Source organism: Mercenaria mercenaria, chromosome 16, assembly GCF_021730395.1.
Source record: "Mercenaria mercenaria strain notata chromosome 16, MADL_Memer_1, whole genome shotgun sequence".
In the NCBI taxonomy this organism is placed as follows: domain Eukaryota; kingdom Metazoa; phylum Mollusca; class Bivalvia; order Venerida; family Veneridae; genus Mercenaria; species Mercenaria mercenaria.
The window spans coordinates 39,029,098-39,041,287 of NC_069376.1; the positions used below are offsets into that span (position 1 = coordinate 39,029,098).

The following is a 12,190-nucleotide window of genomic DNA, read 5'->3' on the forward strand; positions in this document are numbered from 1 at the left end:
GAGATCTAATTTGACAACTGAAAAGATTATTTCTGATACAAAAGTCTGGCAGGTTAACTGAGAAACTTAGCTTTCCTTCCGTGCAATGCATATTATAGTGAGGACAGTGGTTTTAGAGGTGTATTGAAAAACGCTGATGTGTTGCAATCATTATATTTAAAAATAAGTTTTTCACCTATTGCATGATAATAAGCATCTCCCTCTTTTACTCTTTTACCAAAATGACATCTGAAGCTCATACTTTGTCAGTAGTTGTTCAGAGATTTTCAAGTTGAATATTTAAATGTCCACCAGACTTAACTGTAATATCCTTTATTGAATACAAACAGAATAAAACAATATTTGGAAACACAAAGTTACGCCATAAAATATGATTTTGCTAATTTTAAAAACATTCTCAGAAAATTCTATTTAATTATTTTTCATCTAAAGACAAAGCTATTACGACAATTAATGGCAATAAGAAATCTTTTTTAGTTTCAAGTACGTTTAGATCGCCAGTTCCAAGAAAACGAAATCTTGATATTGCTGACTGAAGTTTTCCTCTATAATACAATGATGTTTTTGAAAGAAACATAGCATTAAGTAATCGCCACACAGTATATGAAATGTGTTGATTTTTGCGTTGTTTTTTGGGGATGGGGGATGGGTGAGGGTGGGGGGAGTTAACGCAGTTTTTTAACAGTATACCAAAAGTGAATAAAAGTAAAAATTCAAATCATGGATGTAAGTGAGAATAGTTTTTCATACAAAATAATGCACACAATAGTGTCTGTATTTAGAAATGGGCATGGAACGGTGTGCTCACGAGCAAAAGGCATTCCAGAGCGTGTATTTCTGGATCGGTCATGCATGCATACGTCACGTCGTCAAATGTGATAGTTGAATTTTGCAACAAATGCCATGGCAAAACGTGCATTTTTATTTTGCCTTTGCGCGCTTTAAACACTACCAAACTGATAGTTATAGCTATATAACAGAGCCATGTTCTGGACTGGTTATTCATATGCTCATTTAAAGAACATAGAACGGCATTTTATTTCTGTCAGAAACAATGGTTACAAGTTCTAAAATGAACACTTCTGCTTTTCACAAGAATATTTGTCGATATACGTTGCATTGCTGCTGGTAACAAGCAGTTTGGTTAAAATTCTGTTAGAAAATCTGTTGAAAGCACAGAATGCAACCAAGCAAAATATTAGCAGACTCGTTTGGTTGAGTCTTTTCATGAGAGGTAATGAAATATACAATACCCCTCACCCCCCACCCCACTAGCACCGGCTTAAGTGGAATTCTATTACAGTATAATTGATTGTACTCCATGATCCTAAAGGACCAGAAAATATAACAAAAATATAACAAGGCGGAACGGACTTCACCATTAGGGGCCTTGTGACATGAGGTTAAGCTTGCTAGTTTCTCGCCACTGTATTTCGAAACACTGCCCGAAATGTCGATTTTAAAACAAATGTGAAACTGACTTACAATTTCACTCACCTGGAGTTAAGTCGCAAAACAGACAATTATATCAATATACACAGTGTATCTTTCTGAATTGATCGCTCAGTATGATTAACGAAATTAGGTTAAAATACTTCGTTGATGAAAGTGGTGATGTGAAACTAACAGCTGTGTTTGCATAATGTAGTGTTTTATTAACGTTTATGTTGTATCGTTTATAAATAGCATTGCGCTAGTATATAATCATATTACCTTTGGCAAGGAGGACAGTAGTTGATTCAGTTCCAGCGTACGAATAAATTCCTTGCCGAACATTATTTTTCATAGAAACAAGTGCTATTTGACATAATTGTGAATCATCGTGAGAGATGCTGCACAAACTACTAGTTTTGCTTATTTTTCTATCATGTTACAAATCTGTGGTGTGTCAAAAGCCGACCGAACCAAAACCAGCAACGGAATCACCATCTACTACAATTGGAATAGCTCATACTCAAACGCAAGATAAAGAGACCGACAACGTAGGATCAGACCTGGATGGAATGAAACAGTTGTTCAATGATACATTGGCATAGTAAGTATATTTAATCTTAAGTTGAAAGGAAAAAGCCTTAACTTTAGCCTGCTGGTGGCAAGTATTTTTGCCGTTGCGTCCAGTGCAGACCAAGTTCAGCCTGCACACCATGGTCTGCAATGTTCGCTATTCAGTTGCGAACACCTCTTTGAATGACAAGTGTGGTACTGGCCAAATTGAAAAAATGACCAGTATATTTTAGATATTTAGCAGGATAAAGGTTAAGACGAGCATCGAAGTTTCAGACGGATAAGAAATCTGTATATTAAATAACAATTTTCATGAATTATTAGTTATACAGGTTCACATCTTATTTATTTTGATATAATAGGTACTGACCACCAAAATTTATTAAAAAATAACTTAACGTAAGCTTTTTACAATAACTTAATATTGAAAAAACGTTCTTATTTTTGCACACGACATAAATATCCTTACATTTGCTGAACAGTAATGCTGGTGTAGTGGTGATGACAAATCGTTAAGTTTCTGTTGTCAAGTCTGCTGATTCCGTTGTTCTTGCTCATTTTCTTTGTTTTGAATAGCTAGCGCGTTAGAGATGTAAAGATGTAGAAGTCTCTTAAAAGTGAAAAGACTGTCTGCTGGAAGTCAACGGTTCTACTCGGGTGTCCTCAATGCTTAAACTATTCACCTGAAGGACACTTCTATTAAATTCCTTCGCCATATGCACTGTATGTAATGTGAACTTGTATTGCCGAATAAAAGAAGCAATTCATTTAGATGAAACAAATCGCTGACATAGTGTACAAAATGAATTCTATAATACTTTCAATTTTATGTTATGTTCAGAATAAACCAGTTAATGATCATGAGATGCCTAGAATAAATTGTGATGTTTATAAATTTGCGTTTGCAATTTGTATTTAATTATATGTTTGTTTCGTAAATGATACACACAGTTACATTTAAAAAAAACAACAAGTACATAATTAAGGGGGTAAGTTTCAAAGCCTTTTTAAAGAGATAAACGACACTGTTAATGTAACGATAGGCTTTTCATATAAAATTATATTAAGCTCATCTCTTTTAGTATCAGAATTTTTTTTATATTCTTAACAAATCTGCTTTAGCCCATATCAAGCTGGACATGCCTGACTCTGCTTTTGCGGCCAGTGTAGATCATGATCAGCCTACACATCCGGGCAGTCAGTCTGATCATGACCTCTACTGTTCGCTATTCCGCCAATATATTTTTAACAGTTAATGGTACTGTCCAAATTGTAAGATGGACTAGTTCATTAAAGTTTAACTTAATTAAACAATTTCAGCAGGGTAAGGATTAGTGTCAAGTACAATTCTGTTTACAAGTATAAGAGGATATTTTTGTCAATTATGGGCGGATCAATAATTCTGTTACTATGGAAATACAATATTTTGGGGAAAATCAGATTTAGTCTATAGCGAATTAAAGTCCAATAGATTCTAGCTAATAAAGTCTATACTTTGAAAACATTTTTATGACAGCTTATATGAAACCTATTACGAATTACATTGGTAACATTATTCGGCCATTACTATGCATGACGGGCCTGGTTGCAATATTTAAATAGGTTTATCGTTATAATGTTTTACCTTGCTTTAAGATTTACCATTACCATTTGAAATGTTTGACGAAACTTCTGATTATTTTGTTTTATCGGTGTCTTTGTAACAGCGCTACAGTAGGACTATGACAATTTTCCAGCTTTGAATGGCAGAGGAATGCCCCTTTAGTCAAAATTATTGGCATGGTATTACCAATGTCAAATCACCTGGCTTAAAACCTCGTTTGATTTAGTCCTACGTCCATTGATGAGTTTGGAACCCATAAAGGATGACGTGATTCGAAGTCAACGACTGTTAACATCTCGTTTTGAGATCCCCACCTTTGAATAAACGCATAATACCACAAATCAGTTATAAGATAACGATTTAACTATATACCTTGAAATTAATTTAAATCTTAAATTTCACATTGTAAAACATACAGTTTATTTACTTTAGTCTTGTTTCGTTTAAAATAATGTATTTTGTTCATTGCAAGTCAATATTTAAAGCAAATACCGAATCATACTCATTTTTGAAGATTACAAGGGATGTATCTTCATTTACAGCACATATAACTTCGTTTATAAGACAAAACTTTCCAAGATCCATTCTATTTTATTCAATGAGCACTAGCATTTACATTTCATACTAAATGCAAACAGTATATTTAAAACAGATAAATGGTACTAAGTAAGTCATTAAAATAATCCATGGCAGTTATATTGAAATCAAGATGACAGCAAACATGTAACCGATTGATTTTAGAGAAAGGGTGTCTATACAATCTTTTACAATATATAAAATACATCACAAACATAGTTTTGGACCATTCATATAAAAGCAAAAAAATCGTATTCGTTTATACATCGTTTATTTTCTTTTTGCTTTTGGTTTACACTAGTTACGACAAACGAATTAGGCCGCGTATCAACCAGTCTCAGATAATTAAAGTCAATACCACGTTCGTCCCACAGAGCGTGCTAGAGTTCGACACATCCGAACAAAAATTTTCTGTCCTTGGCTACTTCATTATAGAATGGAAAGACGAAGTAATAACTTGGAAACCTGAAGACTATGCTGAAACAAACAACATCAAAGTACCTATCAGCGACATTTGGACGCCAAGTCTAATCATTTTAAAGGTAAAATATGTTTAAATAAGAATTTTGTCACTTATAGAGCAGTTCTGAAATTATTAAGTTTACACGACGAACGATGACATATATTTTTTATATACATTGACGTCATACATCAAGTGATGAAAGCACTTTTCATCTTTTAAATAATCTTTTGCAAGAAATCATGAAAACTTGCCTTTTCAAATATTGTTATACTTATATAACGAAAATATATGATAAAAGTGACCACGAGATTTTAATGATAGAATAGAGATTTAAACAGTGTTACCGTTATCATGAATTACGGAAGGTTTTCCCTAAATATTACTACAGATCGTCCGAACTGTTAAAGATATATAATACTAACATTAAAACACATTTAACTTAGTCGTATACACCCGGAATACTATTGAGATGTAGTTTATAAAGTAAAGTCCTTATTTTAATCAGATATTTGTAAAATGTGTTAAAAAGTTTATCAAAAGAGGATACAATGTGAACATCGGGAAAAAAACGCACGGCGGGAGTAGAATTTGTCTTGCAGCTTTCTTTGTCGTGCCCTTAAAAGTTAGGCTCTTGGTGCTCTGACTTAAGACAAGTTGTTGAGTACATTGGTGTAATTATACCTTTATTTGACCCTATTTTTGTTATACCCGATGATCTGGTATTTTGGCCTTAATGTTAGAGCCTTTCGCACTGGGGAAATATTCTATTTACATTGTGTTGTCTAACTTGTTGAAAATAGGGTAAATGCAAGGTTGGCATGCCCTAAACGCGTTTAAACCCTCAGTTCCCTTTATATAGGTTGCTACCGTTCCAAGGCGGTGCCCCAATTTACAACTTATTTTCTGTTCCTTTGTATTTTTTGTTGCGTATGCTGTCTTGCTTGTTGTAAGCGTTTCTTTCCTCTTTCTCCTAACTACCCCCTCCAATCCTTTCTCCTTGAATTAGCGCCCCCTTGCTTTTGCACTCCCTCTCCTTTTACTGTGAGTAAGTTATCGTGTCCGCCTTAATTTTTGCTGCCGGCCGTGTTTAGATAGTGCCATACAGTTGTTTTTTCCTGCTTATGTGTGTTGTCTGTGCTTCTATGTGTCTTGGGCGGTGCCCCACAGTATTGTTGTGTCTTACTTGTCTGTTTGTTCATCTATGTATGCTAGTTGTGTGTGTGTCTGTGTGTGTTTGTCTTTTGTAGGTACGTGTCTGCGCAGCTGTGGTGTACGTTGTAGGGTAACTATGTTTAAGGAACATAGCATTCCCTTTTGCATATTTATCATTGTTTAACTTCCACCCCCTCTTCTTCTACCCCTACTCCTTTCTCCCCCTTTTCTGTGTTTGCATGAAATTAAAATGTGCTTTGCACATGCGTGGCTCTATAGCTGTGTATGAGGTACTCGATCCTTCCGAGAAATCTCTACTTACCTTTTATATGTCATTGTTTTATGTTAGAAAAGCGCCATCGCATGTTCGCATCCTGTTATAACATCTGCAGAATCGCTAGGTTGGTACCCTCGCCCTTTCGGGCAGTGGCACCAAGTAATCCCTCGGGATTCTGCAGCGATTGTAACACGAAACAACATGTGTCATACAATGAGAAAACTAAAAAAAAAAAAAAAAAAAGAAATGCGATCGTGTAAAAGTAGACAAAAAATAAACATAATGGTTTTTGCTTTAAATAGGCTTTTGATGGAGACGGCGTTGTTGGCAGTTCTAAGACGGACATTTCAAAAATCTGGTCTGATGGCTCTGTTCAGTGGGTTCCTGAAGGCATATACAGGTAAACAATTGTACACTACAATACAACTTGCAAGGAGACCTCCATTGGAAGGATCTAAAGTGGTTTGTTAACACAAATGGTCTTTTAAAACAACATATTTTTAACAACAAAGGAAATCAAGGTCTCTTAATAGACTTGGTCTATTGAAGAAGTTGGATAGTAATTCAATTTCCTTAAAATTGCAACCATACAAATTGCATTTCTTTAAAAGTTCATGCTTGTTTAATAAACCGTCATACCTTTTAAATTCCAACCTGATTTATACTTTAGGAGACTGGATTTTTCCTATAATTACAATTACGCAGTATTAAACATTTTACTCGTACTTAATGTCGAATCTAGCGATTACTGTACTGATGTTCGCATACAATAATGTTACTTTTTGCTATGTGTTTTACAGTGTTGTCTGTCACGTGGACATCAAATATTATCCATTCGATGAACAGACATGCACAGTTACATATTACGTGTCGGACGAAACCATAGCAACCGTTATGTTAGACCACCCTAGTGACGTCACATTAGACGAGTATACCGAAAATTCAGCATGGAAGATCACCAGTCTTTCAAAGAAGCGATATCTGCTGTATAACACTTATCATTTAGATGTGGAATTCAAACTTCAACGAAGAGCAAACTTCGCCACATTTACACTGATCATGCCTTTACTTATGCTGGCCTTTCTGAATATCTGTATATTTTTGGTCCCTGTTGGGTCTGGTGAGAAAGGTTCTTTTGCTATCACAATCTTTCTCTCGTACGGTATCTTTGTTACAATCGTCAGTGATACTCTTCCTGATAACTCCCTCCAAATCTCCTACTTCCTTCTATTCATCATCGTCCTCTTGTTTATGAGTGTCCTGTCAGTTCTCTACACTATCATCCAGGCAAAACTGATGGCGAGCATTGGCGATAAAGAATGTACCATCAACTGTCTGCGTCCTAAGAAGCGTTCCACAAACAAGCTCATGCCATTTGATCCGACAAAGGGCTATGCGGATGCTGACAACGATCCTTCAGTGACTTCAGTAGATATAGGGGACGAACCTGATGGTGTATACACGTGGGGAATGTTCCTGGAAAAACTTGATGTGATTCTGTTCGTAATTTTTTTTGCGCTGATTGTTCTCTCAACAGCTGGATTTTTCAGCCTGATGCTTCAGAGGGTCAGCGAAACAGGTTTGAGTGAGATATAATTGTCATAAACGATTTGTCTGTGTTTGATTTGATATTTATTTTTCATTTGTTTAAACCTTTCTTTTCAAGATATATAGTCCATTTAACTTGGTATGGAAGATTCGTTAGGTATTGACATTTTGCATGGTCTGTTATTGTTGTTATGCAATATATATTTTCCTGAAAACGAGGAGCTCCCTTATACCGCACAAGTATAAATGTCTGTATGCAATATAGGACGTTTGAAAGTATGTTTCCTTTAGCTGCTGTGGTCTTTGAATGAGCACATGAAGGTTTCTACACTTTGTAAAAATCATTTGTTATTCACTTGATTCTCACCACTAACATTACTTATATACTTTACACAATAACTGTTACTTTTGATTCATTCGTAAGAAATGAAGATGGTCGATAATGTTGTTTATCTATAGTGTTTGTAGTTGACCTTTTGTATGGCCAAGCGCACTTTCTTGTCGATTAAATGCATTTCTGGTTTTAGCTGTTTTGTTATCAATATTAGTCTTAGCTATCTTAGCTATGTATTATTTCAATTTAAGTTCTGACAAAAATAACAAGGTATATAGTTACCATACCCATAATCAATTTTATTTACAGCTGATGCTACTGTGATAGAAAGTGTTTCCATTTATACATTTAGCTGGCATCACTTTCAAATTGTTAAGTTTAGCAGACATTGTGATGCAAAGACAACAGAGCCCAAAGGAAAAATGGCTAAACGTTCGAAAGCATAAAACTAGTTTTATAAATTCTGACTTTGAGGGTACCAGAAATATGAACAACCTACCAGGGTACATTCTGTTTTCTTTAAATTCTCCATTCGCGTTGCCATACCACCCATAGTTGTTACAGTACCAGCTGTTAGGCGTGAGGCTGAATTCCATAGATTCTAATTAGTATTTATCTATTGTGTGTAACAATTGGTCGTCATGAATAATGTGTCTGCTGCAGATGGTAGTAAACTGAAAAAAAAAAACGGCGAAAGTCATAATGAGACTGCAAATGAAGTTAACTGGATATCAAATGCCATCTTGTCTGTAATTAAAAGAATGTAGCTGTGTAGAGAGCCTTTATATATCCCGGAAAAAATATCCCCAAGTTCAAAACCTATGCATGGCTTAATTGCTGTCAGTGACGGTTCGGGATGCAGTGTGTTGGCCCCTATGCAGACTCTGTTACAGTTCATGCGGCCATATTTAGAATATGTCATGCTTTGAAGCTACTATGTTACGGCATGGTATACCACGTGCACATCCGAAAAAGTGTGCTTTGTTTATCCGCAGAGGTCGTATAATATAGCGCCGGATTTCCTGCATTCTATACAAATATTAAAATTTTCTCCGCAAGTAACTGCCATTTTCTTCGCGTTTATAAGAGGACAATGATTTCAGACACAATGTCTTCTATGAAATCATCACGGAGCGTACGCCTCGTCCAGTAATCGAGCTCAAGACCGCACGAATCATATATCTGCGTCATCGCTATTGAACTAAGCGGGAGGGTTAAAATATGAAAATAAAAAAACGTAGAACATTGGTATAAAATAGGAGACCATAGCCTACTTAAAAACAGTACCGCTCGCTAAGTAAATAATTAGTTCTTATATACGTTAAGGGTTTGTAAATAATTGATATTGTTTTAATAAAATCTTTATTTTGATCTCAATATTCTTAGATACAGATTAACGATTGAATAGAGGGACACAATACAGGCACAGTGGTCTAACTTAACCACTGTGGCAATTTCAACAAACTTTAAATATGTTGTAAACAATATTCTAAGTAACTGACAACTGTAGCTACAAAACAAGGACACATAAAATTCTATTTCTTTTTATAAGGTAATTTAAATATGTTTTAAATCACCAAGGATCATGATATGATTTGTAGGTAAACAGTGTTATTAGCAAAGTTCTCATTAACATTATTCAAAATTACCATATTGTTGGAGGACAGAAAGTAAATTAATCTTCGTACGACACTGTGAGTAAGCTGTGTTAAAAACCTGTGTCTAACAGTGGGTACATGTATTTAGATTCACATTATTTCTAAACTCGTGTACAGTACAAGACGTCTTGTTTGACATTGCATATCTGCTAAACGTGTCGGCTAATAAACATGGTTGAGAGGAGCCGGTTTTAAAGAATATACTCTATAATATAAATTTAAACACTTACATTTGTTTAAGTGTTCACTTTTTTAATTTTGTCCTAAATCATTTTTATAGTTCCATGGTTTATCATCTTTTATGTGGCAAGATTATACAGTAATCTAGTATCTAGAAACTAGGTCCTGGTATCAAATATCAATAAAACGAGCATATATATGCCTTTACGAAAAGGTTAAATATATGACTAAACCCGCAAAATACTATCGGACTGCGCTCCTAATATCCATAGCACCACTGTTAAAAAGACTTTTCTACTGTTATTTTTCTTCATTTTTGCTTCTTACTTTTGTTCAATTTTATCAATTCAAATTTCGTGCAAGGTAAAATTCTTCAAACCATTATATTTTTTGGGCGCGTGTGTTGAGCTTATTTACCATCGCCGCCGGTTTAAAACCATTTTGGTGAACATAACTACAAGCTATATACTGGCTATGTGTTTGAGTGTGTATCATAATGCACCACCCAAGATAAGTCGTAGTTGTGAATAAGAAAACATTACACTATCATAAAAGAATAATTAAGAAGAGCAGTAGACTTTAAAAACATTGCCGTGGGCCATGTAATTATTAACCATGTTGAGTGTGTCTAGGAAGTTTGATTTCACATTTTTAACTGAATTTGTGTATTCATATTGACGACCGGTAATCCCCTATTTACCCAGTTTTAGTAATAACAAAACTACAGTCGACTATATGATATAGTAATAGTACGTTATAGCCATAAGTTTCTCTTGTTACAAACAGTAACTTGTTTCCAGGATAATAGTACGACCAAAACGAGAATACCGACTGATCTACAATGAGCTTTGAAAATAAATAGAAGAAAACCCTTATAAATAAGACAGTTATATGTAAATTTAATATGAGTGGGATCTATAAGATTATAATTATATTTTGCTCTTTAATATGTAAACTAATTGCTGGTGATTAGATTTTTGTCGTTTCTTTGGTATGTTGGACTGACTCAAATAGTATCTTATTTTCATCACACTCAAAAGTGTGTTAGTCCTATATTATTGTCTGCCTGTACACTTAGTGTGGGTTATTACTAGGATTGGAATACATTGTACTTGTTTTACTGTGTGTAAATTTTCAAGGGTATAATGTCCTTAAATAAATAACGGTTGTCTTTCGCCCTTATCATGCCATTAATTCCAAATCTGGACGTTATAACAACAGCTGAACTTTACTACTACAGGCTCGTGCAAAATTACCCTTCAGAAGCAGTTTTATATCTTAACACTAGACAAATAGTGACACATTACGTCTTATGTAAATTGTATGCAATAGAAAAAGTGGAAACTCCACAGGTCGCTCAACACGACAAAAACGAAAATGTTGCAGGCTCGGTTTGATTGAGCCATTATTCTATTGTTCTGCATATTCGGATCTACTCTACTAACTTTGACAATACACAGAGCTAAACACTGTTACTGCTAACCATTTATTTTATATAAAGCTTACTGAACTACACAGTTAAATATATTCGCAGGATTTTTTCTATGTACAGCATTACTCTAATTTTAAATATAATTATCTACTACAATATCCAAGTGTTGTTCAATAAATACGTATTATTGTATACCTATTTTATCTATCCAATTGCAAACGTTCATTTGCAACACGTGACCGTACAATATATTACGGTATTTGGATGCACGCGCGTACAAAAAATCCTGTATTTTCTGTATTTGGACGGTTTAACAGTCCCATGTTAAACATACGATAAAGCCCGAAACGCCTGAAAATGTTCCGAATGTAAATCGGATGAAGTAGGCGCTCTATGTATAGAGTTTGATTATGCGTCTTGAAATCTGGATTTAATTTGATTTTTTTTGTTTGCAACACACAAAAACGATTTAAGGGATAACAATGCTATCTGATTTAGATATTAAAACGTTCGTTAATAATCAAAATCTTAAAAATATAGTAAAAAGGATCATCAGATGTTGGAATATTTGAAAAGTCGCTAAAAGAAGCCGTTCAGGACGAAACCTAGAAATTGATATCAGCCCTGACTGTCTGAATAGCTACCTCAGCAGTTTTTATTTAACGGTTAAGAAACAAAATGGAGGAGATTATGAATGGCAGCGGACGGGCGGTCAGCATCCAAAACATGTCTGTTCTATAATTCAGTTTTCGTCGGATCTTCACCAAACTTGCTGACAATGTTTGTGGGCATAACATCTCGGCCAATTTCGATAACCAGCCAAATTATACCAGGCTCTTTGATTATAGTCCTTGAAAAACTTGGAATTTAGCCTTGTCCGCTCTTTTAAGTCGAACAGTTTTCATCCGATCTTTACCAAACTTGATGACAATGTTTGTGGGCATAATATCTCAGCCAAGTATT

At 34.8% G+C, this 12,190-nt stretch overlaps 1 protein-coding gene across 1 annotated transcript; it reads left to right on the forward strand.

Moving 5' to 3' along the window:
* Positions 1 to 1,734: 1,734 nt before the first annotated feature.
* LOC128549856 (neuronal acetylcholine receptor subunit beta-4-like) lies at positions 1,735 to 8,049 on the forward strand. Its single transcript, XM_053527537.1, has 4 exons — positions 1,735 to 2,035; positions 4,485 to 4,725; positions 6,378 to 6,475; positions 6,876 to 8,049. Exons 1-4 carry the CDS (start codon positions 1,830 to 1,832, stop codon positions 7,669 to 7,671), a joined length of 1,341 nt encoding a protein of 446 aa, XP_053383512.1. The 5' UTR covers positions 1,735 to 1,829; the 3' UTR covers positions 7,672 to 8,049.
* Positions 8,050 to 12,190: the final 4,141 nt, after the last annotated feature.